Raw genomic sequence first — 27,249 nt, forward strand, 5'->3', positions numbered from 1 at the left:
GCGGGTTCGATACCCGGAGATCTCAGCCGGGTTAGTACCAGGGCCCGCACCCCGGGCAAAACATCGAAACCTCGTATTAAATATACAGGGCGGGGACGGGACGGGGACGGGGCGGGCGGGGTCAGAGCCTGGGAATGTCAGGTAGCGACTGAGCTTTGTGTTCTAACACCGTCCGGAGATCCCGCCCCTGCCGCTGGCGAGGGCCAGGGACCGGTCGGGGGCCAGGGGACATCGGCTAGAGCAGGAGACCAGCGTCCCGCCTTGCACTGAGCTCACACGCTCGGGTCTCGGCTCCAGAGCTCGTCCCGCCCACCAGCAGACGCTGGTCCAATAACAGATATCACCTCGCCTACCTAACCTGTCAATCATATTTGTAGCGCATCTATCTACCCATTGATGGTTGTTCACTATCTATCCCCACATCCCCTTTATCTCTCCATCTATCCCCATAGACACCCCTCCACCCACCCACCCACCCATCCATCCCTCCATCCACCCACCCATCCACACATCCATCCATCCACCCCTCCATCCCTCCTGCCCATAGACACCCCTCCATCCACCCACCCATCCATCCCTCCACCCACCCATCCATCTCTCCATCCCGCCATCCACCCCTCCATCCACCCATCCCTCCATCCATCCCTTCTGCCCATAGACACCCCTCCATCCACCCACCCACCCATCTCTCCATCCTCCCTCCCTGCCCATAGACACCCCTCCATCCACCCACCCATCCATCCATCCCTCGATCCCTCCTGCCCATAGACACCGCAGGACAATGAGCCAGAAAGGCTTAATGACCCAACCTCTACCTTTCAGGACATGCGAAGGAAGGAGATGAATGGGAATCAGGGCTGTTCGTTGGCCATGGCTAGCAGCACCATGTTCGAGCAGCAAGTTTGCAATGGGGACTCGTATGGTGGGAGAACTGGAAGAAGACAGTGAGTGTAGCAGCCTCTGTTTACTTAGATCTTGTTCGAGGTTAACAATGGCACCAGCCGGCTCCGCTCTGTCCCTGCGTTCTCGTCACTCAAAGAGCAGAAGGGAAGATTAACCCAAAAGAAATAGTATAATTGTCCCAGTCTAGCTCAAGGGCCAAGAGCTGGGGATCTGGCCCCATTGACTGCAGTGCAGCCACTGCCCATTCACACCAGCTGGGATCTGGCCCCATTGACTCCAGTGCAGCCACTGCCCATTCACACCAGCTGGGATCTGGCCCCATTGACTCCAGTGCAGCCACTGCCCATTCACACCAGCTGGGATCTGCCCCATTGACTCCAGTGGAGCCACGGCCCATTCACACCAGCTGGGATCTGCCCCATTGACTCCAGTGCAGCCACTGCCCATTCACACCAGCTGGGATCTGCCCCATTGACTCCAGTGGAACCACGGCCCATTCACACCAGCTGGGATCTAGCCCCATTGACTCCAGTGGAGCCACGGCCCATTCACACCAGCTGGGATCTGGCCCCATTGACTCCAGTGCAGCCACTGCCCATTCACACCAGCTGGGATCTGGCCCCATTGACTCCAGTGCAGCCACTGCCCATTCACACCAGCTGGGATCTGCCCCATTGACTCCAGTGGAGCCACGGCCCATTCACACCAGCTGGGATCTGCCCCATTGACTCCAGTGGAACCACGGCCCATTCACACCAGCTGGGATCTGCCCCATTGACTCCAGTGGAGCCACGGCCCATTCACACCAGCTGGGATCTGGCCCCATTGACTCCAGTGGAGCCACGGCCCATTCACACCAGCTGGGATCTAGCCCCATTGACTCCAGTGGAGCCACGTCCCATTCACACCAGCTGGGATCTGGCCCCATTGATTCCAGTGAAGCCACGGCCTATTTACACCAGCTGGGATCTGGCCCCATTGACTCCAGTGAAGCTGCAGCCGATTCACATGAGCTGGGATCTGACCCCATTTACTCCAGTGCAGCCACAGCCCATTCACACCAGCTGGAATCTGGCCCCATTGACTCCAGTGGAGCTGCAGCCGATTCACATAAGCTGGGATCTGACCCCATTTACTCCAATGGAGCCACGGCCCATTCACACCAGCTGGGATCTAGCCCCATTGACTCCAGTGGAGCAACGGCCCATTCACACCAGCTAGGATCTAGCCCCATTAACTCCAGTGGAGCCCACTGCCCATTCACACCAGCTGGGATCTGGCCCCATTGACTGCAGTGCAGCCATTGCCCATTCACACCAGCTGGGATCTGCTCCATTGACTCCAGTGGAGCCACGGCCCATTCACACCAGCTGGGATCTGGCCCCATTGACTCCAGTGGAGCCACGGCCCATTCACACCAGCTGGGATCTAGCCCCATTGACTCCAATGGAGCTACGGCCCATTCACACCAGCTGGAGATCTGGCCCCATTGACTCCAATGGAGCCACAGCCCATTCACACCAGCTGGGATCTAGCCCTATTGACTCCAGTGGAGCAACGGCCCATTCACACCAGCTGGAGATCTGGCCCCATTGACTCCAATACGGCCCATTCACACCAGCTGGGATCTGGCCCCATTGACTGCAGTGCAGCCACGGCCCATTCACACCAGCTGGGATCTGGCCCCAAAATTCTGCTTATTCATCCTTGTAACCTCAGGATCATGGCAATCTGTGTTGCTTTTCCCCTCTCTGCTTTTCTTTATTTTGCTTTGTTTTGCTAATCGATTCACCATTAACCTCCCTCTTATCAATCAGCGGGTTGCACATTAAGTCCATTCGGTTAATAGATGATTAAAGACCATGAATGAACTTGACTGACACATAAGGAGCTTGCAGCTCTAGAGCTGCATTACTCTCAATTAGCTTTCAATGAGCTATATTCCATGCAACTCTGGCACGCGCCCTGAGTGCAGCAGCGCCAGTCGGGTTAATTAACCCGAATTAATGGTGTTACATGTGCAAATGAATTTCAAATGCTGCTGTTTCTCTTTGACGTCTGTTTGTGAAGGTGTTTTTGTTGCAGGATGGCTCCTTTTAAATCTCTTATAGACTGTCCAGGGAGGGTTGACAGGTTTTCCTACTGGCTTTTCTATGGTACCAATCCTGATGTCCGATTTGTGTCCATTTATTCCTTTACGGAGGGATTGTCGGGGTTGGCCAGTGTACGTGGCAGGGGGGCATTGCTGGCACATGAACAAAATATACTTGAACAAAAAAAACTTCAGAAACAGACGTCAAAGAGAAACGGCAGAACTAAAACTCATTTGCAAATGTAACACCATTAATTTGGGCTTGGATAGGGCCTGGGAGTGGCTGGCTCATTACAGAAGCAGCTTCGCCTCTCCTGGAATTGACACCTCCTCATCTGTTATTGGGAGTGGATCACATCCACCCTGATCGAATTGGCCCTGTCAGCACTGGGTCCCCACTGGTGAGGTAACTCCCTTCTCTCCATGTGTCACTATGTCACGCCTGCAGCTGTAACTCTCACTCCAGGCATCCGAAGAACCAGTCTGAACAGGGCTGCGCTGGTCAATGGTTATTACTCGTTAGTAGCACGGCAGCATCTGTGGATCTCAGCTGAGAGTGGGCACAGGGCAGCCAGGGAGTGAGAGGCTGCCCCTGCCCTGAAGAGCCCACAGCCTACATGTAGACAAGGGTGTGAGGGGAAACTGAGGCAGAAAGAGGGGAAACAAACACATATTGCACCTCTTCCCCCCGGCTTTTCCTGCACCCTTTGGGAATCAGATCCAGTTAGGGAGGCAGAATTGCATCACCTGCCAAACCATTCGGAGTTACAGCTCTCCACTGCTCTGATATCAGTACCGCCCCAAACACACCTTTCTGACGGGCCGATCACAACCTGGGGGGACCTCATCCACCGCACGACATAACACCCCTGCGGGGGAAGGGATGCCCAAAGCCCTGTCACCTGAATGAACTCCCGCAGGAAACCAAGAACAGGCAGAAACCCCCCAGATCTGGCCTCTCAGGCCTCATCCTCCCAGGAAACGTGCCCGACACCTTCACCAGACGAGCCCGGGAGCGCCAAGGATCCGAGCCTGAGTAGACGCACTGGGCTGACAGTTCTCTGCCACGCTCCGTAACCCACCAACCCCGCTTCGGCCTGACTGATCTTGTGCAAGGTGTTCGCTCTGGCTCTATCGCGTAGGCCTTGCTGGAGCCCTGGGCATAGCCAACCGTGTGACCCAAAGGCTGGGAACCAGAGCTTGGCAGAAGAGCAATGCAGTCCAGCAAGCCAAGGATACCTGCTGGGTGCAGAAAGAGCCCAGATCTCTCCAGTAGCTCGGTAAACAGATTCCTAGGCGATTGCACCAGACCTGCCCGACCCCTCCTGAGATAAGGAGAGATTGACAGGGGTGTTTTGCTCCAAGTAGCGGGTAGGAGGAGACGGGTGGTAACCGGGAATGCCTGGAGCGAGCGTGAGATGTAACCTGTTTGTATCAGTGCATGAAAGGAGCCGTCCTAGGAGGGGCGTCTCTGTAGGAGCCAGGACCCTGGTGTCCGACTGAGCCTTTGCCTGTCACGGGCAGACGTGTGACCCATCGGACAGGCGCTAGGACCATGCTTTGCTGACAGTAAACTGGCCGAGCGCCTTGGCCGCCGACCCGAGCCTGGGATCCGTCCTCACGGAAAGCCTGGGCTGCTGGCTCGGTGACTGCCGGGCGCTCCGAGAACACGGCACCGAGCAGCTGGCACAACCCGGCTGGTTGGCAGCTCGCCGCGGCGTGAACCCCTGGGACGTGCCGAGCACCTTCCCCGGGCCTGACGAACAGCTCCACGGAGCTGGCGCGTGTGGCCCGAGCCCGTGAGTCTCACAGCAGATGGTGACCGAGCAGGGGGCACTGGGGCAGTGTTACAGCACACGCCGGTGCACACTCGCTTTGCACGCCCACAGCTCAGCCCGGTGCAGACAGACGGGGGAGCTGCTGCACGGCTGCCGCTGCACACACAACCTTGCCGTGACAGGTGGGGGGAGGGCAGTGGCTGGTGTGCCTGGGGGGGTAGATCAGGTTCTACCACCTTGCTGCTTCTCCCCTCCTCAGTGGGGCTGGGGAGATTCTTCTCTGTCCTCCGCTTGGGCAAACTCAGCCAGTCCTGCCTCAGCCGCTGGCTCTTAGCTCCCCTCCGCCCGAGCAAGGACAGAGTCTACAGCAGGGCCTGGCGTCAGTATTTGGCTCTGGCAGGTGGGGGAATGACGCAGCAGAAAAAATGCAAACAGCTGCCCGCATCCATCGCACATAGCTGGGACAGAACCCAGGAGTCCGGGCTCCCAGCACCCCTGCTCTAACCACCAGACCCCACTCCCCTCCCAGAGCTGGGACAGAACCCAGGAGTCCGGGCTCCCAGCCCCCCCACTCTAGCCCACCAGCCCCCACTCCCCTCCCAGAGCTGGGAGAGAACCCAGGAGTCCGAGCTCTCAGCCCCCCCGCTCTAACCACTAGACCCCACTCCCCTCCCGGAGCTGGGACAGAACCCAGGAGTCCGGGCTCCCAGCCCCCCTGCTCTAACCACCAGACCCCACTCCCCTCCCAGAGCTGGGAGAGAACCCAGGAGTCCGAGCTCTCAGCCCCCCCCGCTCTAACCACTAGACCCCACCCCACTCCCCTCCCAGAGCTGGGAGAGAATCCAGGAGTCCTGGCTCCCAGCCCCCCCACTCTAACCACTAGCCCCTGCAGTAGGATAGGAGGGAGATCCGGCTGGTGTAACACGCTGCTTTACAAGCCCATTGGCTGCATCGCAGGCCGACCAAGTCCTGCACCGGCCTCAGTTTCCACCCAGATTTCAGCCGTGGGGCGGGGAGCCTGGCAGGGGCCGGGGGCCGGGGGCCGGGGCTCAGACCGCGGCAGGCGTGAGCGAGGGCTGTGAGAGAACAGCGCTCAGGAGCCGCCCGGGTTGGCACAGACACGCACAGCGCCTGGCGCAGCTTTGGATCCAGCCCGGCCAGTTCGGGGTGACAAATCGCGGAGGGTTTGAAGGCCGGGGGGACGGAACGGTGACCCCTGTTGTATGAGGAAAGGGCACCGGGGCTGAATGCAGCAGGCCCGGCTTGGGGGGGGGGGTCACCCTAAAATGCCCCTCGCTGGCTACGCGGGGGGCCGGGATGGGGGTTTCTCCCTGTGTAAAAAGCCCCAGGCAGCGCTGGGGCCGCCCCTCGCCAGCGGTGCAGGACAGAGCTGATGAGACTCGGTGGAGGGGGTCGTAGAGCGGGGAGCCGGCCTGGGGGGGCAGCGAAGGACGCCCCAGAGATCGCTCTGGCTGCACGGTTCCCCCGAGGGCTGGGGGAAGTGGCGGGACATGGGGCCGGGCTGTCCCGCGAGCGGCGGTGGCTAGCGCTGGGCGGGAGCCGGGTGCGTTGTTCGATCCCCCGGGAACCCTGGCTCTTCGCTAACCGACCGAGGTGGCGTGTTCAAGGGACAGTCCTGCCGTTTCCCTTTCTTTGCTGCACACAGACTCCGGGCTCGCGAGAGGGGAGCTCCTGCCTCCCAGAGCAGCCCCGGGAGGGCGGGAGGTTTCCCCAGGTCACGGGGTCGGGGCTCGGGCCGGGTCTGTTTGCTGTTCTTAAGGGCCTGACCCCAGCCTTGGCTGCGCTTGTGTGCACAATGGCCCCCGCCCACACGGTGCTCCCCCGCGGGAGAAGCAGAGAGAGACAGAACCACCGCGGACAGACGTCAGTCGTGTGGCTTCATGCACAGCTGGTGCTGAGGACGCCTGGCTTCAGACGCTTCGTATTACAGGTATTGTGGCTGCATCTTGAAGCCCCAACCGAGATCAGGGCCCCGTTGTGCCAGGCCTGGGCCAGACCCCGACCGAGATCAGGGCCCCGTTGTGCCAGGCCTGGGCCAGACCCCGACCGAGATCAGGGCCCCGTTGTGCCAGGCCTGGGCCAGACCCCGACCGAGATCAGGGCCCCCGTTGGGCCGGGTGCTGCACAGACAAAGGGCAAGAGACAGTCCCTGCCTCCAGAGAGCTCCCAATCTAATAGAGAAAGGGAAGGGAATAAGATTCTCTTCACAAATGGGGAAACTGAGGCACCGAGAGGCAGGTGCTTGCCCAAGGTCTCGCAGGGACTCTGGGGCAGAGAGGTATTGCAGCCAGATCCCCCGAGGCTCAGCCCAGGCCTCCATCGCTTTGGTCTGAGCCAAACCCGCTCTGGGCTGCGCCCATGTTTAAACAACGCCAGCGGCCCCAGATAAGAACCGAATGCACCCAACGCATGTTACAACCCTCCTGGGTAAATACCGCCCAGCCGGCCTGAAACCAGCCATTATAAAGCCTGGGATCCCCGGGCTGCCGAGACGCCTCCTCCGAGCAACTCGGCTGTTTCTCGCGGATGCTACGGCCAGCGCGGGGTTATTTGATCATCCAGTCGGAGTTCCCGCAGAACGCGGGCCAGAGACCCTCTCCCGGCTGACACAACCGCAGGACCCGATGGGGGGCGGATACGTAACCACTCTTCTGCTGCTGGTCTGCATTTCAGGCCTGATCTACCTCCTCGTGCGCAGACCGAGGTCCCAGAGAAGCCACCTTCCCCCCGGCCCCGCTCCCCTGCCTTTCCTGGGCAACGCGCTAGAGCTGAAAGCGGAGGGGATGGTGAATTCGCTCAGGGAGGTAGGTCACGTCTGCCTGCATCCCGCGTTTGCTCTTCCTGGGGAGCGGTTAGGAGCCTGCTACTGCGGCTCTGAAAGAAATCCTGGCATCCTTCACCACCACCGGGAACCGTTCCCACACGAGCTGCGGTATCCTCAGCTCAAATTCTCTCCCCTGTGCTGCTAGGTGGCATGGCCTCTTGATTTATTTCCTCCCTTATTACGTAGGCCCGGGAGCCCCAAACAACGCTCAGGACCCCGGTGCGCTAGGGGAGTGGGGTCTGGTGGTTAGAGCAGAGGGGGCTGGGAGCCAGGACTCCTGGGTTCTCTCCCCGGCTCTGGGAGGGGAGTGGGTCTGGTGGTTAGAGCAGGGGGGCTGGGAGCCAGGACTCCTGGGTTCTCTCCCCGGCTCTGGGAGGGGAGTGGGGGGGTCAGAGCAGGGGGGGCTGGGAGCCAGGACTCCTGGGTTCTGTCCCTGGTTCCGCCACTGACTCAGTGAGCCAGCTTGGGCACGTCCACCTCTGTCTCCTTTCCCCCAGCTACAGACTCACCCGTGGGGCTGTGAGGTCATTGAACGCGTGTGTCTCACACGCACGGAGCACCTTGGCGTGCCAGCAACGTGCGGGGTTCTCACCAGCGCTCTGCCCGCGCCCCTCCAGGCTGGCCACTCACCGCGCTGCCGGTTCCCTTTCCGGTGCCCTTGACGGGACACTTTGCACAATCCTCCGATCCCCAGGGCTGCTCTTCTCCAACGGGGAGCGGTGGCGGCAGCTGCGCCGGTTCTCCCTCGCCGCGCTGCAGGACTTCGGCACGGGGCAGCGGAGCGTGGAGCCGCAGATCCAGGACGAGGCCCAGCGCCTGGTGGAGGAGTTCAGGAAAACCAAGGGTTCGTCTCTTTGTGGGTTCCTCTGTCCGGCCGGGTCAGGGTGTGGGGAGCCGCTGCGGGAGCTCCCCGTTCATGCCCCTCCCTGCTGGAAGCCGTCAGACGTTCCGGTCCCAGAGCTGCTGGACGGGCTGAATGTCCCGTCCCCTCTTCTCCTTCCAGGTTCGCCCTTCGACCCCACCTTCTTCCTGAGCCGCTCGGCCTGCAGCGTCATCTGCTCCATCGTCTTCGGCCAGCGCTTCGATTCCGCGGACGAGAGCTTCCTCGACTTGCTGGCCAAGACCAACCAGCTCTTCGTGCGGTTGAGCTCCACCTGGGGACAGGTGAGCGGCCCTGGAGCCAGGGATAGGACCCAGCGCTCCCAGACACCCCCTGGAGGGGGATCCCCGGGGGGCCACCCCGGCCCCCTTTATCCTGCAGGAGTGGGGCAGAGAAGCCTGAGAATCAGCCCCACAGACTCAGACGTGGGGCTGGAAGGGACCTCAAGAGGTCACCGAGTCCAGCCCCCTGTGCTCAGGCAGCACCAAGTCAACCTAGATCGATCCCGGCAGGCGTCTCCCCGACTCGCTGTTAAAAACCGCCAGGGTCGGGGATTCCACAGCCCCCACGTCGCCTGTTCACAACTCCCCTCAGAGTCGGGAAGTTTTTCCTAATCTCTAACCGAAAACTCCCTTGCTGCAGTTCAAGCCCTTTACTTCTTGTCCTACCCTCAGTGTATCACCGGCCTCGTTCAGAGCCAGAGGGTTAGAAGGGACGGCAAACAGGGGTGCTGGAGCAGGGGGCGCCGGGCCCCCCATCACTTTTAAATAAGGGCGAGCGATGGGGGGGAGGGGCAGAGAGGAGCAAGTGGGGGGCGGGGTCCGGAGGGGGAAAGAGGTGGTGTGGGAGAATGACAAGAAACGGGACATATAGAAGGAGGAGATCAGACTAGAGAGTAATCTTCTGGCCTTGAAACGCTGGTGCTCGAGAGAAGCCGAGTTTGGAAGGTCGCATGTGCGTCCCCCTGGTTTTCTCTGCCCTATATATTATGTTCACGACACACCGACAGAGAGGCTGGATAGAAACATCAAACACTCTTGGGGGAAGGTTGCAATGTCACCCTGTTTCGGAGAATTTGGAATGATAACACACGAGAACCCAGAAACAGAGAGAGACAAAACAGGCTGCTCTTCGAGCCCTGAGGCACAGCTCCCCCCACCCTCTCCAGGCTGCCTGTGATTAGACACTTCCCTCTAGAGCCACATGCCTGCCAGCAGGACTAGGAAACCCCAGAGCTTTTAAAGCTGCCCCATTTTAACACAGTTTTCGATACCCCACTCTACAGCTCTACGAGATGTTTTCCTGGGTCATGCGCTTCCTTCCAGGAGCCCACAAACAGATCTTGCGAGACCTGGAGGACATCAACAGCTTCATCATGGAGAGGATCAAAGCGAACCAGGCGTCTCTGGACCGTGATAACCCGCGGGACTTCATCGACTGCTTCCTCCTCCAGATGGAAAAGGTCTGGCAAGAGAGAAGCTGAGACGGCCCCAGTGGCCTTTGTTTCACACGTACAGTTCAGGCATCGCCACGTACTTCAGGGAATCAAAGCAAGTTTTCCAACTCCCCTTTGTCCTGATGCCCACACACTGACCACTGTTTGGCCGCTGGTGCACTGGAACCGCGGCCCATCATGCTGGCCCACATGGCCTCAGGGATTCCCTGTGTTCCCTGCGTGCTCTCTTGCCTGATCCTGAGATCGGAAGCTCTTTGGGGCAGCATCTTTTTGTTCTGTCTTTGTAACCACCGAGCACAATGGGGCCTGACCCACGACTAGGGCTTGCTAGCGCTATGGTAGCACACGTGAGTAATTAATTAGTAAATATCTGAGTCCATCCACGATACCTTAGCACCTCCAGGACCTCTGAGTGCCTCCATGGAAACCTAGAATCTCCGTGGTCTCTTAGTGCCGCCATGGAAACCTAGAATCTCCACGGAAACCTAGAATCTCCATGGAAACCGAGAATCTCCACGGAAACGTAGAGCTGATGTGGGTACTGTAACCCACTCGGGCTCAGACACCCAGATGTAGGGATGCAAACCTTGATTTGAACCACAAACGTTTCTTGCGGTTAACAACTACCATTAGGACAGTGAATAGGCAAAATGAATCCATAACTATAATGATCAGTTACCTTCTCCCGGCGCGTAGGCGGGTCGGGATGGATTGTTCCTACGATGCTCCAAATACCCCCTTATATTTTAGTACGTATGTACCCCCCCATGTATTCATTATCCTTCTCCCCGTCGCCATTAAGGTTAGATATCTTCCAATCAGCATGAAACCCGGCGACACCCACACGGCACACGCCCCACCCATCTGCGCGATTAGCCATGTCACTGGCTGATTCTCAGCTCACCTACAACCCAGGAGCGACCACGCCACAGATTGGCTGCCTGCCGCAGGCTTATTCTTCCCTTCTCGGCTTTCCTGTTCTTGTCCTTCATGGCACTTTCTTGTGTATCTCAACTGCTTCTCCTGGCCACGGGCCGGGGCGGGGGTGGGGGCTCTTATAAACCCACCAGCATCAGTTATTTAGCCAGCAACTCGCTCCGTTTTACCGCGGGTCCCTCAGGTGCTTTTAACAGACCCTTACATCCCCTCCTAGCCCATAACCAAGTCCCTGTGGAAATACTCGTCAAACCTTAAGACACATGGTGACTTCCCGCAGCCGTAGGCCATTATTGTTCCTAAGTAACCTGCACGTTTCAGCTCTCCAGCAGGGCCTCCATAGTCACCTGGACTCTCCTCGGTCCCTTACTGCCTCCTTGGTAACCTGGCAGCACCATGGTAACCAGGCAGCACCATGGTAACCGGGCAGCACCATGGTAACCGGGCATCAGCTCAGTCTCTCACCCCGTCTGTGCCTGTCAAAGGGGCAGTGGCCTACGGGGTTGGGGGTGGATCCAAAGGCCATTGAACTCCATGGGGCTAGGCCGACTTGCACCAGCCGAGGATCTGTCCCTACCCCGGTGATAACCCGTGTACCCGCCTGTGCTTTACAAGGACATCCTGAACCCCGCCACGGAATTCCACCTCAGAAACTTGGCCCTGACGGCGTTCAACCTCTTCTTCGTCGGCACCGAGACCGTCAGCTCCACCCTGCGCTACGGACTCCTGATCCTGCTGACACACCCGGAGGTAGAAGGTAACCGAGTGGGCGGGAAGCTGGGGATTAGGTTGCAAGCTTGGAATAAATGGGCCAGATCCCCCGCTAGCGTCAACGGGCCTCGCTCCCTTGACTCCGGTGGAGCTGAGGATCCGGCCTGAGTGGGTGGTAACTTTTGGCCCCATCTGGAGTATTCAGACGTGGAAGGAGTTTGATGGTTCCTAGCATCCCTTACCCATTTGTTAGCATCCTCCACCCTTCCCAAGGGTCCCTCCGGGTCATACCTTGGCCAGGAGCTAACGAGCAGGGTCTGTCTGCCTCCAGCAGCCTGAGTAGACAATCCCCCGTGCCGTCACCCCGGCAGAGTTCTCGCTCTTCTCCGCGGTGAGGGACCCATGGGGCGTCACTGGCTGGCTGACCCCCGGAGGGACACACCGGGCTGCGTTATCCTGGCTTCTCTGAACGTGGGGGCCGTGCTCCTCACCCCGGGGGTGTCAGATCTGCAGCTGATGTACCCCGTCTCCGCTGACCTCCCTAGAGAAGATGACCCAGGAGATCGACCGGGTGATCGGGCGTAGCCGCATGCCGGCGGTGGAGGACCGGAGCTGGATGCCCTACACCGACGCCGTCATCCATGAGATTCAGAGGTTCAGCGACGTTATTCCCATGAACCTCCCGCATGCCCTGACCCGGGATACCCACTTCAGGGGCTACACCATTCCCAAGGTAACAGCTCACGATGTCCGTACGGGGCCGATTCCCTTCCCGCTCCTGCCCCCCCCCCCCCCCGAATGTCAGCCCGGAGTAACTCCACTGGAGCCAGCGTTACACCCATCTCAATCCGGGGTAACCGAGCGGAACTGTCGCCCATCACTTCATGCAAAGCAAGACTGGGATCACTAGACCCATTTTGCAGAGAGGGAGACTGAGTCAGGGGCTGCTCCAGGAATAGAACCCAGGAGTCCTGAGTCCTCGTCCTCCCTGCTCTACCCATTGCCTCTGCTCCTCTCTGCTGCCAGGGCACGGAGGTGTTCCCGGTGCTGAGCTCTGTGCTGCGGGACCCCAGCCGCTTCAGGGACCCCGAGAGATTCGACCCCGGGCGCTTCCTTGACGAGCAGGGTCAGTTCAAGGCGAACAAGGCCTTCATGCCGTTCTCCACAGGTACAGAGCCAGGAGGGGGGAGGGGACGTCGCATGAGCCCGGCTGCCCCCCAGCTGCGGTTTCTGAGACACGGGGAAGGGGCCCCTCGTGGGCAGATATAGAATAACACGCCTGACAGGGACATTCCTTCTACCCCATTTCAGTTACAGGTCCCCTGACGCAGGAAGGTTCGTATTCAGCTCCCATTGCAGTAAGAAAGTGGGACCCCCGTCGGGCCGGGCGCCGCCCAGACCCCGGCCGAGACCGGGGCCCCGTCGGGCCAGGCGCCGCCCAGACCCCGGCCGAGATCAGGGCCCCGTCGCGCCGGGCTCCGCCCAGACCCCGACCGAGATCAGGGCCCCGTCGCGCCGGGCGCCGCCCAGACCCCGGCCGAGATCGGGGCCCCGTCGGGCCGGGCGCCGCCCAGACCCCGGCCGAGATCGGGGCCCCGTCGGCCGGGCCGGCCAGACCCCGGCCGAGATCAGGGCCCCGTCGGGCCGGGCGCCGCCCAGACCCCGGCTGAGATCAGGGCCCCGTCGCGCCGGGCGCCGCCCAGACACAGTAAGTCACAGCCTTTGTCCCCAAGAGTTCACCCTCTAAATCAGAGGTGGGCAAACTACGGCCCGGAGACCACGTCCAGCCCGCAGCCCTTCAGATCCCGCACAGGGACGCTGGCACCGGCCCCTCCCCTGCTGTGTTCCCGCCCCCCCCCAACAGGTGGGGGGGGGTTGCACGCTCCTGCAGGGCAGCGCTCTGGGTGGGGGGGGGTTGCACGCTCCTGCAGGGCCGTGCTGGGGGGGGGGGGGCGGTTGCACGCTCCTGCAGGGCAGTGCTCGGGGGGGGGGGGGGTTGCACGCTCCGTCTGGCAGCGCTCTGGGGGGGGGGGGGGGGGGTTGCACGCTCCTGCAGGGCAGCGCTCCGGGGGCGGGGGGGTTGCACGCTCCTGCAGGGCAGCGCTCCGGGGGGGGGGGTTTGCACGCTCCCGCAGGGCAGCGCTCGGGGGGGGGGCGGTTGCACGCTCCCGCAGGGCAGCGCTCGGGGGGGGGGGGGTTGCACGGCACTGCAGGGCAGCGCTCCGGGGGGGGGGGGGGTTGCACGCTCCTGCAGGGCAGCGCTCTGGGTGGGGGGGGGTTGCACGCTCCTGCAGGGCAGTGCTCGGGGTGGGGGGGGGTTGCACGCTCCTGCAGGGCAGTGCTCTGGGTGGGGGGGGTTGCACGCTCCTGCAGGGCAGTGCTCTGGGTGGGGGGGGTTGCACGTTCCTGCAGGGCAGTGCTCTGGGTGGGGGGGGTTGCACGCTCCCGCAGGGCAGTGCTCTGGGGGGGGGGTTGCACGCTCCTGCAGGGCAGTGCTCTGGGGGGGGAGGGGGGTTGCACGCTCCCGCAGGGCAGCGCACCAGCATGGCTGGCTCCGGCTGGGCGGCGCGGCTGCCAGATATGCAGCTCTGAGCCGCCCGGTAAGGGGGCCGGGGCGGGGGGGTTGGATAAGGGGTGGGGGGTCCCGCGGCAAGCAGGGGACAGGGAGCAGGGGGCCTGTCAGAGGCCAGAGGTTCTGGAGGGCAGTCGGGGGATGGGGGGGTTGGGTAAGTGTGAGAGTCCCTGGGGGGCTTGTCAGGGAGTGGGGGTGTGGATGGGGGTTGGGGCAGTCAGGGGACAGCAAGCAGGGGCATTGGATGGGGGTGGGGTCCCGGGGGCGGTTAGGGGTGGGGGGGTCAGGGGACAGGGAGCAGGGGCGTTGGATGGGGGTGGGGTCCCGGGGGCGGTTAGGGGCGGGGGGGTCCCAGGAGGGGGCGGTCAGGGGACAGGGAGCAGGGGCCTTGGATGGGGGTGGGGTCCCGGGGGCGGTTAGGGGTGGGGGGGTCCCAGGAGGGGGCAGTCAGGACAGCGAGCAGGGGCGTTGGATGGGGGTGGGGTCCCGGGGGGGTAGGGGTGGGGGGGTCCCAGGAGGGGGCGGTCAGGGGACAGCGAGCAGGGGCGTTGGATGGGGGTGGGGTCCCGGGGGCGGTTAGGGGCGGGGGGGTCCCAGGAGGGGGCAGTCAGGGGACGGCGAGCAGGGGCGTTGGATGGGGGTGGGGTCCCGGGGGCAGTTAGGGGCGGGGGGGTCCCAGGAGGGGGCGGACAGGGAGCAGGGGCGTTGGATGGGGGTGGGGTCCCGGGGGCGGTTAGGGGTGGGGGGTCCCAGGAGGGGGCAGTCAGGACAGCGAGCAGGGGCGTTGGATGGGGGTGGGGTCCCAGGGGGGGTAGGGGTGGGGGGTCCCAGGAGGGGGTGGTCAGGGGACAAGGAGCGAGGGGGGTGGATGGGGGTGGGGGTCCCAGGAGGGGGCGGTCAGGGGACAGCGAGCAGGGGCGTGGGATGGGGGTGGGGTCCCGGGGGCGGTTAGGGGCGGGGGGGTCCCAGGAGGGGGCGGTCAGGGGACAGCGAGCAGGGGTGTTGGATAGCGGGTGGGGTCCCGGGGGCGGTTAGGGGTGGGGGGGTCCCAGGAGGGGGCAGTCAGGGGACGGCGAGCAGGGGCGTTGGATGGGGGTGGGGTCCCGGGGGCGGTTAGGGGCAGGGGGGTCCCAGGAGGGGGCAGTCAGGGGACAGCGAGCAGGGGCGTTGGATGGGGGTGGGGTCCCGGGGGGAACCCGAGAAAAGATCAAGAAAAGCCACTGAGGTCTTGGATTAGTTCTGTGTAAAGGAACCCAAGGCGGGTAAGGCTAAAAGACAAATATTGCAGGCGATTAAATCAACACCTCTTGTTTCCTGGACAAAGGGAGAAGTTTATAAGGTATTTGGGTGTTGCAGCAATTCCTAAATCCCTCTTGACAATGAGACTCCCCTGGGTCTGTTAGATGTTGCAACGCCTAAAACCCTTTAAAAACCTGGGCCACAAGGTCTTGTTTGGTAGCTACGGACAATCTGAAAACCGGCGCCAGCCAGCCCAGCGAGATAGACGGGCGTGTACGGGGGGAGAGAGGTGTGGGCTATGGGGGTGGACAGATAGATCCAGGCAGCCGTCCAGCCCCATATCTAGCTATCGACGCTTGGTAGATAACAAGGCGAGTTGTGAACAAGCAAGCACACGAACCAATACACGACGTGTTCTCCGAGCCTTCTTTTGCAACCAGGGTTTTAGGGTCTTTAATAAGCTGGATGCTGAAGCAGTTACAAGCAAACCCCGAATGAACACGAACTAAGGAAGCGCAGGGTCAGCTTTCCTCCCCGGGGGACGCAGGAAGCATCACCGTCGTTATGAGCCCAGCACGTTTTCAGGAGAACATCCAGTAACGGCCGAGAGCCTCATCGCGGGGACGTCCCGTTGAGTGCCGCCAGGAGCGTCTGCCTCAGCAGGCGTCAAGCGGAAACCGCGTTAAAATCTCAAGCCGGGGGCGCACGACGGGGCTCCCTGCTTCCCAGCCCCAGTGCAAGGCCAGCACATGACAGGGCTGCTGCCTCCCTGAGCCCACCCGGGGCCAGGAGCAGGTTAATGGGTTTGGGTTATGTCGGCGGCGAATCACCCCCGGAGCTGTTCTGACAGCCCAGCTGTTCCGGCCAGGCCCGCTTGAAAGGCTTCGGTGGAGACACGGCAGCGGTGGGCTCCCGTTGGCGGATTTCATCCCCCTCCCCGAGAGGCCTCGCTGGGTGGAGGGAAGAATTCGTCCCTCCACCTCGCGCTGTCTGCACCGGGGCGCAGGCTGGTATCGCGACGTCACTCCTGCATGTGGATTGCGCAGCCCACGAGATCCCTGCTCCTGGGCTGAAGGAGACCCTGGCCCTGGCTTTCGTTCTCACTCATGTAACTCCGAGCAATGCAGTTACATCAGTGCCAGCCAGGCCCCCGAAGATCCCCCCACTCCCATTGCACAAGGGCCTTCTACCGGTGTGAGGGCCCTGCTCCCACCACACTGCTCCCAGCCCCGGGTGCAGAGGGCAGCCAGAGAGCACTGTGCTGTGGTTATTCTCTGCCCCCCAGGGCCCACAGGGGGCTGTTCTGTGTCCCCCAGCGTGAGTTAGAGCAGCCCCGAGGCTGCTGTAACTGACACCAGCGCCACACAGAGTCCATAATAGGTAAGAGGAGTTTAAAGCTACTTGAAACCAAGCACAGGGACGGGGGAACTGAGAAGCAGGCCTGATATGTTGCTCGTGCCCCTGGCACCTGTGGTTTCTCAGCCAGACGGGGGCCCCTGCCTGGGCCTTGTCTCCGTCTGTCGCCGTCAGCGAGGGACCACGCAGAGCTGGTAGAAGGGGGGGATTTTGGCAAAGCCGCTCTCCAGTGGCCTGGTGTCGATGTCCTCCGGGGCCACCAGGGGCTTCAGCGTGAAGCTCTGCAGGATGGTGGTGAAGAAGAGGAAGAGCTCCATGCGAGCCAGCGCCTCGCCCAGGCAGATCCGCTTCCCTACGAGGGACAAGAGGGAGGGCGCCGGGGTGGGGAGTGAGCCGCACGCCTGCCGCGTGGATGCGCCGGGGCGGGCGGGCGGGGAGGGGCCGGCCTACGCTGGGAGCAGCCGTGCGGATTGTCAGCCGCCCAGCGCACACACGGACGGGATGCCTAGCGCGAGGAAGGAATGTGGGGGGGAGGTCGAGCTGTGCAATCATTGTTCTGATTCCACAGCGTTTGGTGCATGGAGAGAGAGAGTGTGTGCAGGGGATAGATAGATAGATAGATAGATAGATAGATAGATAGATAGATAGATAGATAGATAGATACGGGGGCTGTGGGGATAGATAGAGCAGTTAGGATTAGGGGCACCGCAGTGTGTCTGGGGACGGACGGACAGACAGGCCGAGGAGTGAGGATTAGGGGCACTGCAGCGTGTCTGGGGACGGACGGACAGACAGGCCGAGGAGTGAGGATTGGGGGCACTGCAGCATGTCTGGGGACGGACGGACAGACAGGCCGAGGAGTGAGGATTGGGGGCACTGCAGCGTGTCTGGGGACAGACGGACAGACAGGCCGAGGAGTGAAGATTAGGGGCACTGCAGCGTGTCTGGGGACGGACGGACAGACAGGCCGAGGAGTGAGGATTGGGGGCACTGCAGCGTGTCTGGGGACGGACGGACAGACAGGCCGAGGAGTGAGGATTAGGGGCACTGCAGCGTGTCTGGGGACGGACGGACAGACAGGCCGAGGAGTGAGGATTGGGGGCACTGCAGCGTGTCTGGGGACGGACGGACAGACAGGCCGAGGAGTGAGGATTGGGGGCACTGCAGCGTGTCTGGGGACGGATGGACAGGCAGACAGACAGGCCTAGGAGTGAGGATTAGGGGCACCGCAGCGTGTCTGGGGACAGACGGACAGGCAGACAGACAGGCCGAGGAGTGAGGATTAGGGGCACCGCAGCGTGTCTGGGGACAGATGGACAGACAGGCCGAGGAGTGAGGATTAGGGGCACTGCAGCGTGTCTGGGGACAGACAGACAGACAGGCCGAGGAGTGAGGATTAGGGGCACCGCAGCGTGTCTGGGGACAGACGGACAGACAGGCCGAGGAGTGAGGATTAGGGGCACTGCAGCGTGTCTGGGGACGGATGGACAGGCAGACAGACAGGCCGAGGAGTGAGGATTAGGGTCACTGCAGCGTGTCTGGGGACAGACAGACAGACAGGCCGAGGAGTGAGGATTGGGGGCACTGCAGCGTGTCTGGGGATGGACAGACAGACAGGCCGAGGAGTGAGGATTAGGGGCACTGCAGCGTGTCTGGGGACAAACGGACAGGCCGACAGACAGGCCGAGGAGTGAGGATTAGGGGCACCGCAGCGTGTCTGGGGACGGATGGACAGGCAGACAGACAGGCCGAGGAGTGAGGATTAGGGGCACTGCAGCGTGTCTGGGGACGGACGGACAGGCAGACAGACAGGCCGAGGAGTGAGGATTGGGGGCACTGCAGCGTGTCTGGGGATGGACAGACAGGCCGAGGAGTGAGGATTGGGGGCACTGCAGCGTGTCTGGGGACGGATGGACAGGCAGACAGACAGGCCGAGGAGTGAGGATTAGGGGCACCGCAGCGTGTCTGGGGACGGACGGGCAGACAGGCCGAGGAGTGAGGATTAGGGGCACCGCAGCGTGTCTGGGGACAGACGGACAGGCAGACAGACAGGCCGAGGAGTGAGGATTAGGGGCACCGCAGCGTGTCTGGGGATGGACGGACAGGCAGACAGACAGGCCGAGGAGTGAGGATTAGGGGCACTGCAGCGTGTCTGGGGACGGACGGACAGACAGGCCGAGGAGTGAGGATTGGGGGCACTGCAGCGTGTCTGGGGATGGACAGACAGACAGGCCGAGGAGTGAGGATTAGGGGCACTGCAGCGTGTCTGGGGACAGACGGACAGACAGGCCGAGGAGTGAGGATTAGGGGCACTGCAGCGTGTCTGGGGACGGACAGACAGACAGGCAGAGGAGTGAGGATTAGGGGCACCGCAGCGTGTCTGGGGACGGACGGACAGGCAGACAGACAGGCCGAGGAGTGAGGATTAGGGGCACTGCAGCGTGTCTGGGGATGGACGGACAGGCAGACAGACAGGCCGAGGAGTGAGGATTAGGGGCACTGCAGCGTGTCTGGGGACGGACGGACAGACAGGCCGAGGAGTGAGGATTAGGGGCACTGCAGCGTGTCTGGGGATGGACGGACAGGCAGACAGACAGGCCGAGGAGTGAGGATTAGGGGCACTGCAGCGTGTCTGGGGACGGACGGACAGACAGGCCGAGGAGTGAGGATTAGGGGCACTGCAGCGTGTCTGGGGACGGACAGACAGACAGGCCGAGGAGTGAGGATTAGGGGCACCGCAGCGTGTCTGGGGACGGATGGACAGGCAGACAGACAGGCCGAGGAGTGAGGATTGGGGGCACCGCAGCGTGTCTGGGGACGGACAGACAGACAGACAGACAGGCCGAGGAGTGAGGATTGGGGGCACCGCAGCGTGTCTGGGGACAGACGGACAGGCAGACAGACAGGCCGAGGAGTGAGGATTAGGGGCACCGCAGCGTGTCTGGGGACGGACAGGCAGACCGAGGAGTGAGGATTAGGGGCACCGCAGCGTGTCTGGGGACAGACGGACAGACAGACAGACAGGCCGAGGAGTGAGGATTAGGGGCACCGCAGCGTGTCTGGGGACGGACGGACAGGCAGACAGACAGGCCGAGGAGTGAGGATTGGGGGCACCGCAGCGTGTCTGGGGACGGACGGACAGGCAGACCGAGGACTCCGGATGAGGCAGCTCACCTGAGGAAAAGGGCACGAAGGCGTCGTTTTTCCGGAACCGCCCCGTCTCCTCCAGGAAGTTCCCGGGGTTGAAGCTTTCGGGGGTTTTGAACTTGCTGGGGTCGCGCAGGACGGTGCTGAGCACGGGGTAGATCTCGGTGCCCTGGGAGCAGAGCGCCAGGCGGTCAGAACGAGACGAGCTGGGTGGGAGCCGTCGCCCCGTCCCCCTCCCGGGCCTGCCCTCCCCTCTCTGCCCCCACGCTGGGATTACGCAGGAACAGAGCCGCTCAGCGGGCAGGTCTCGGGTAGCTGCCAATGGGGTCAGAGCTGCTGAGAATCGGACCCGGAGTCCCCCCTGTGCCCCCACCCGCTCGCCCCTCACCTGGGGGATGGTGTAGCCTCTGAACTGGGTGTCCCGGGTCACGATGTGGGGCACGTCCATGGGGATCAGGTCGCTGAACCGCTGGATCTCGTGGATCACGGCATCGGTGTAGGGCATCTGGCTCCGGTCCTCGATGGCCGGGACGCGGCTCTGGCCGATCACCCGGTCGATCTCCTCATGCATCTTCCCTGCCAGCGCCACAGACAGAGCTTAACCCCCAGCCCGGCGGCTCCCGGGAGCTGCTCAGGAGTGGGGAGAGCGGGGACCCCCAGGGCCTAGGGGGCAGAGCCCCGGACTGGACACGGAAGACCCAGATTCTCTTTCCGGCTCTGCCGCTGACCTCAGGCCCCGTGCCTCAGTTTCCCCATAATGATACTGATCTCCACCTGCAAATCAGTCTGACTCGGGTCAGCAAGCGCTCAGGACCTGGGTCCTCGGACCCTGCTGGGGGGTGGGGTCAGAGCCCCAGGCCCTCTGTAACTCCAAGCCCTGTCCCATTGTGCAGTGCGGACGCAGCCCAAAGCCGCAGACCCGCATCAGGGTCTCCGGGTTAGCACGGCTGGGAGACCTGCGTCCAGCAAACCCAGGCAGAGGCTCAAACCCGGGCTTGGAAACGCCAAGCCCACAAGCCAAAGTCCCACCGGTGCATGGGCCTTTTGCAAACCTCCCCCGGGGTTTGACCCGTGCAATTCAGCGACTGCTTATGAATGTTCCTTAGTTACCTAGGACCCCCGGGTGTTTCATCAGGAGCAGGAACCCGTATCTCAGGGTGGAGCTGACGGTCTCCGTGCCGGCGAAGAACAAGCTGAGCGTGGTGAGCTCCAAGTTCTTGGTGTTAAATTCACTGGAAGGGTTTTGCTTTTCCTTGGGGAAAATCAACATAGGCTGAAACCTCAGCATGGGGATTTCCACAGCCACAGGAGAGCTGGTCTTAAAAGTTCAGATTTGCACAACGATTCCTGTCTGAACTCTGCAAAATCACTTTGCTGCTGTTTTGGGGTGGGGGGATCCTGGTATTTGTTATGGGTGAAAATTGCATGACTCGTGGGGCCCCTAGCACTGTGTTTGCTCGAAGATCGTCCGAGCCATTCACTCAGCTCCCAGAGCACCGTACCTTTTCCATTTGGATCAGGAAGCAGTCAATAAAATCCCGGGGGGAACTGGCATCCAGCGTTGCTTGGTTCTGCTTCACTCTCCTCTCAATAAATTTCCTCATGTCTTCCACTATGTAGTAGATCTTCATGTGAGGGCCGGGGAAGTATTTGAGGAAACTCGCATACATGTCATAGAACTGGAAAGAGAAGAGACACACAGAGAACAGGTTTTGGTGCATCCCCAGAGCCAGACTGTCAGTCACGCCGGGGTGAATCTGGAGTCGCGCCGGGGTGAATCTGGAGTCGCGCCGGGGTGAATCTGGAGTCGCGCCGGGGTGAATCTGGAGTCGCGCCGGGGTGAATCTGGTGTACCTTCACTGAAGTCTATCGCATTTCTCTGCATTTGCTCTAGTGGCCCAGAACACAGTTATCTGCAGTAACCCACGTGCAATGAAAATACCGACCGTTTCATTTCGAGCAGGACATACCTGTGACCACGGGGTGCTGATCTCCCTAAAGCTTTCGTTCATCATCTGCAGCAAGGACAGGAATTCTTTGTCTTCGTAGTCAAAGCGGTCGCCAAAGACGATGGAGCAGATGACGTTGGAGACGGCCCGGCTCAAGAAGAAGGTCGGATCAAAAGGTTCCGCTGGCGTAGGGGGGAGAGAAGGGAGAAGGGGCCGTCGGTCATTGGGGGAAGCGGAGCAGCCAGCATGCAGGGAGTTTCGGGGCGGACTCGGATGCTTCATAACAGTTCAAACAGGAATCGTTCCGGGGACTTCTCGGGCCAGTGTTATGCCCGAGGTCAGACTGGATCTTTGGAGTGGTTCCTGCTCCCCTTGGAACCTGTGACTCCGCACAGAGACGCCACGGGGGGTCCAGAGGTGTCCCGTATGCTACACAAGCTTTCAATCCAGATCTATCTGCCCGAGCCGTTCCAGCCCGACATTGCTACGATGCCGTGGGGTGAGCGATCTCGAGAGGTCACCAACTGCTGCCCCCCGTGCCGACTAACCCTAGCCCAGCCCTACAAGGATTTGTCCCACCTGTTCTTAAAAACCTGCAGTGGCGGGGACCCCACAGCCTCCTTCTCTCACCTGTCCCAGGGCTTCGCTCCCCTGCGGGGGAGAACGTTTCCCCCAATATCTAACCTAGATCTCCCTGGCTGCAGATTAAGCCCAGGACGTCTTCTTCGACCTTCAGTGGACACGGAGAACAGCAGATCCCCGTCCTCTTTGTAACAGCCCTTCCTGGCTATTCTCTGCTCAAGTGGTTGGTTTTTTAACCTCATAAGAACATAAGAACATAAGAAAGGCCGTACCGGGTCAGACCAAAGGTCCATCTAGCCCAGTATCTGTCTACCGACAGTGGCCAATGCAAGGTGCCCCTGAGGGAGTGAACCTAACAGGCAATGATCAAGTGATCTCTCTCCTGCCATCCATCTCCATCCTCTGACGAACAGAGGCTAGGGACACCATTCTTACCCATTCTGGCTAATAGCCATTTATGGACTTAGCCACCATGAATTTATCCAGTCCCCTTTTAAACATTGTTATAGTCCTAGCCTTCACAATCTCCTCAGGTAAGGAGTTCCACAAGTTGACTGTGCGCTGCGTGAAGAAGAACTTCCTTTAATTTGTTTTAAACCTGCTGCCTATTAATTTCATTTGGTGACCCCTAGTTCTTGTATTATGGGAATAAGTAAATAACTTTTCCTTATCCACTTTCTCAACATCACTCATGATTTTATAGACCTCTATCATGTCCCCCCTTAGTCTTCTCTTTTCCAAACTGAAGAGTCCTAGCCTCTTTAATCTTTCCTCATATGGGACCCTCTCTAAACCCCTAATCATTTTAGTTGCTCTTTTCTGAATCTTTTCTAGTGCTAGAATATCTTTTTTGAGGTGAGGAGACCACATCTGTACACAGTATTCGAGATGTGGGCGTACCATGGATTTATATAAGGGCAATAATATATTCTCAGTCTTATTCTCTATCCCCTTTTTAATGATTCCTAACATCCTGTTTGCTTTTTTGACCGCCTCTGCACACTGCGTGGACATCTTCAGAGAACTATCCACGATAACTCCAAGATCTTTTTCCTGACTCGTTGTAGCTAAATTAGCCCCCATCATGTTGTATGTATAGTTGGGGTTATTTTTTCCAATGTGCATTACTTTACATTTATCCACATTAAATTTCATTTGCCATTTTGTTGCCCAATCACTTAGTTTTGTGCGATCTTTTTGAAGTTCTTCACAATCTGCTTTGGTCTTAACTATCTTGAGTAGTTTAGTATCATCTGCAAACTTTGCCACCTCACTGTTTACCCCTTTCTCCAGATCATTTATGAATAAATTGAATAGGATTGGTCCTAGGACTGACCCTTGGGGAACACCACTAGTTACCCCTCTCCATTCTGAGAATTTACCATTAATTCCTACCCTTTGTTCCCTGTCCTTTAACCAGTTCTCAATCCATGAAAGGACCTTCCCTTTTATCCCATGACAGCTTAATTTACGTAAGAGCCTTTGGTGAGGGACCTTGTCAAAGGCTTTCTGGAAATCTAAGTACACTATGTCCACCGGATCCCCCTTGTCCACATGTTTGTTGACCCCTTCAAAGAACTCTAATAGATTAGTAAGACACGATTTCCCTTTACAGAAACCATGTTGACTATTGCTCAAGAGTCTGCACGTGGATGAAACTCAAAGCGGGTGAGGTTCATCCCTGTGCAGAAAGGCAGCCAGCAGCCCTGCCACCGGGGAAATCCTCAAACCGGGGTTTGAGCGGGACTTGGGTGGTGCTGGGGCTGGAGCCGATTCCCGGGGGGGAGGGGGGGGGGGCACCACTCCGCTGAGTCACCTTTTGTATTTCGAAAGGTTTCCAGCAGGAACTGGGCCTCCTCCTGGATCCGCTGCTCGATGCTTTTCTTCCCCATGCCGAAGTTCCGCAGGACGGTGAGGGAGAACCGGCGCAGCTGCCGCCACCGCTCCCCGTTGGCAAAAATCACCCCTGGAGGGAGACGAGGGGTTTCAGCCCAGGAAGACGAGCGGCCGTTGAAATGAGCCAGGTGCCGTGGCGCGGGCCAAGCGGGAGGGTGGTGAAGGGAAGGTCCCAGCTCTGGTCCAGTGATGCAAAAATGCACCAAGCCGGCTCTTCTGGGGGTGCAATCGGGCTGGTTGGTGCAAAGCTCGCGGCGAATCTGGACACACAATGGCGTGATAGGACCATGTGTGTTTAAAAGGGAACCACCTCCTGCCCCACCCCCGTGAAACATGCCCAGCTTCACACTCAGGGAGCGGGAACACTTTAGCATGGGGGCTCTTTGTTCTCCTGATCCCCCAGAAGTCCCACAGCCCGTCAGCCTGGGGCTCACGTCAGCAAACGCTGGAAGTGAGCCAGCTCGGCGCTGGCGTCGTTCCACTATCTCGATCTGGCCCAGCTGGGGGTCTGGCCCTGTAAGTCTGGAGAGGTTCATTGCACCTCGCCGGCTCCTCACCAAAGCCGTGGAAGATCTTCTCGACGGTCGGCATGTGGGCTCTGCCGCTGAACTCCTCGGCCTGGTCCACCAGCGCCTCCTTCACCGCCTCGTGCCCGCACAGCACCACGATGGGCTTGGACCCGAAATAGACGGTGAACACCGGGCCGTACTTCGCACTCAGCTGTACGGGAGAGGGGATCAGAGGGGGGTGGGAAATGTCAAAAAAAACCCAAAAAATTCCAACCCCCCCTTAGCGCCCCCTCCCCCCAATACCCTGCCAAAGCCAGAAACCATTTAGGCTGAAAACAGAAACATTTTTGGCTTGAAATGGAATATTTTTTGGCCAAAACCTGAAAAAAGTTTGCCCTGAAAACTGCCGAAAATGGAAAAATTCTTGGCTGAAAATCGACAAACTAAATATATATATTGGGCCAAATCCTTCTGGAAACCAAAACATTTTTAATTTTCAGCTGAAATTATTTGTGTTCCTGCCCCCACCCCCGTGTTCCTGCCCCCACCCCTGTGTTCCTGCCCCTACTCGGCAACGTTCACACCGAGCCGACCTTTCCACAAACAACGATACTGGGTTGAAAACTCAACTTTCTGTTGGGAAATCTCGCCACGAAAATCTTTTTATTCCCCACCCCATGACTATCCTTTATGAGCTGCATTGCAAACCCCGTCTCCTGGACCAGGACCCCACCGCGCCAGGTGCTGTACAACACACTCAGTGCTATTCTTAGCAGTGAAAAGAGATGTCCATCGGCACCGGCCTGGTGGTTGATTTGGTGGTTGCTGAAGCCTCAGAAACACAAACTGAGTTGCCAAGCGGGTAACACGGCAGTTGATCAGCAGAGATCCATTCCCCGCACCCCTGACGGGCCAGGTGCAATCTGAGAAATGGAACCGTCTCCATTTCATTCAGTGCATGTGGGACTGAACCCACAAGGGGCCGAGACACAACTGATCTGAATGCAGAGTGTGTAACATTCAAGAGACAGACACATACAGACATAGCTGTGGGGATTTACATAGAAAGACACAGAGACAGCGCATGGTATCTATGGTGTCTGGTAAGTAACTAGACACAGAGAGGGCTAGGGAGTGGTTAGCTAGTTAACTAGCTAGCCCAGGGGTCGGCAGCCTTTCAGCAGTGGGGAGCCGAGTCTTCATTTAGTCACTCTAAGTTAAGGTTTCCCGTGCCAGTCATACATGTTAACGTTTTTAGAAGGTCTCTTTCTATAAGTCTATAATATAGAACTAAACTATTGTTGTATGTAAAGTAAATAAGGCTTTTAAAATGTTTAAGAAGCTTCATTTAAAATTAAATTAAAATGCAGAGCCCCCCGGACCGGTGGCCAGGACCCAGGCAGTGTGAGTGCCACTGAAAATCAGCTCATGTGCCGCCTTCGGCACCTGGGCCATAGGTTGCCTCCTCCTGAGCTAGAGGGTGTGCCTGGGGACAGATACATAGATAGACAGACAGACAGACGGGGTGTATGGGGATTAAATAGATAGATAGACATGGGGGTGGACAGAGTTAGATGGCAGGGTGTCCGGGGATGGGTAGACGCAGAGACGGGGTGTCTGGGGCTGGGTAGACGCAGAGACGGGGTGTCCGGGGCTGGGTAGACGCAGAGACGGGGTGTACACAGGGATATATAGGGATAGACACACAGACTTTCAAATGAACTGGTCTCCCCAAGAGCTGGCTCCTGAGCCAGTGGCTGCGGGTTGCTGTGACTCACCTTCTCCAGTGATTTCAGGGTTTCTCCCACCTTCATCTGCAGGAAGTTCCCGATCAGCGGGAGGGGAGTGGGCCCGGGGGGCAGGTTCTTGTAGCGCGACTGCTTCCTCCAGGCGGAGATGACGAGGAGGCAGGACACGTAGATGCCCAGGAAGATGGTGATGGCTCCAGCCAGCTCCATGGTGCGTGGAGTCACTTCTCCGGTGCGTTGGCCAGCCTGGAAAGCCCTCGCTTATATCCACTCCCAGTCGGGTTTGGCCCTGCCTCCTGCATTGCATAACGGCCCTGGGCAAACACTTCTCTAATCCGCCAGTCACATGCCACTAATTATCTCCTTGTTTGTCAACATTGTGAAAGCCTCTGGTGCTGGGGACGCTCTCCCCGGCTTCGCCATAACCCACCAGCGGCTTGGGGCCAGGGACCGGTCGGGGGCGAGGGGACATCGGCTAGAGCAGGAGACCAGCGTCCCGCCTTGCACTGAGCTCACACGCTCGGGTCTCGGCTCCAGAGCTCGTCCCGCCCACCAGCAGACGCTGGTCCAATAACAGATATCACCTCGCCTACCTAACCTGTCAATCATATTTGTAGCGCATCTATCTACCCATTGATGGTTGTTCACTA

At 59.7% G+C, this 27,249-nt stretch overlaps 2 protein-coding genes across 2 annotated transcripts; one reads left to right on the top strand and one right to left on the bottom strand.

The window, feature by feature from the left end:
* Positions 1 to 8,293: 8,293 nt before the first annotated feature.
* LOC123350488 (cytochrome P450 2G1-like) lies at positions 8,294 to 16,610 on the top strand (the record flags this gene model as incomplete). The annotated part of the gene is made up of 7 exons (XM_044989104.1): positions 8,294 to 8,462; positions 8,622 to 8,782; positions 9,784 to 9,960; positions 11,506 to 11,647; positions 12,147 to 12,334; positions 12,628 to 12,769; positions 16,459 to 16,610. Coding segments are annotated over 7 exons (1,131 nt in total), but the record flags the coding sequence as incomplete, so codon positions are not given.
* LOC123350066 (cytochrome P450 2G1-like) lies at positions 15,827 to 26,837 on the bottom strand. The gene is made up of 9 exons (XM_044988419.1): positions 26,630 to 26,837; positions 24,900 to 25,062; positions 24,263 to 24,412; positions 21,886 to 22,046; positions 21,418 to 21,594; positions 21,026 to 21,167; positions 20,304 to 20,491; positions 19,943 to 20,084; positions 15,827 to 17,120 (listed from the first exon to the last, which is right to left on the bottom strand). Exons 1-9 carry the CDS (start codon positions 26,807 to 26,809, stop codon positions 16,939 to 16,941), a joined length of 1,485 nt encoding a protein of 494 aa, XP_044844354.1. The 5' UTR covers positions 26,810 to 26,837; the 3' UTR covers positions 15,827 to 16,938.
* Between the last annotated feature and the right edge of the window lie 412 nt (positions 26,838 to 27,249).

This window comes from Mauremys mutica, chromosome 15, assembly GCF_020497125.1.
Source record: "Mauremys mutica isolate MM-2020 ecotype Southern chromosome 15, ASM2049712v1, whole genome shotgun sequence".
In the NCBI taxonomy this organism is placed as follows: Eukaryota; Metazoa; Chordata; order Testudines; family Geoemydidae; genus Mauremys; species Mauremys mutica.

Excerpts from the sequence above, each read along its gene's own strand:
- LOC123350066 (XM_044988419.1), bottom strand. The coding sequence starts at position 26,809 with ATGGAGCTGGCTGGAGCCATCACCATCTTCCTGGGCATCTACGTGTCC. Across the intron at positions 22,047-24,262 it reads AACCTTTCGAAATACAAAAG|CGGAACCTTTTGATCCGACC; the intron begins GTGACTCAGCGG and ends CCCCTACGCCAG. Across the intron at positions 17,121-19,942 it reads CTTCGTGCCCTTTTCCTCAG|GGAAGCGGATCTGCCTGGGC; the intron begins GTGAGCTGCCTC and ends TGTCCCTCGTAG.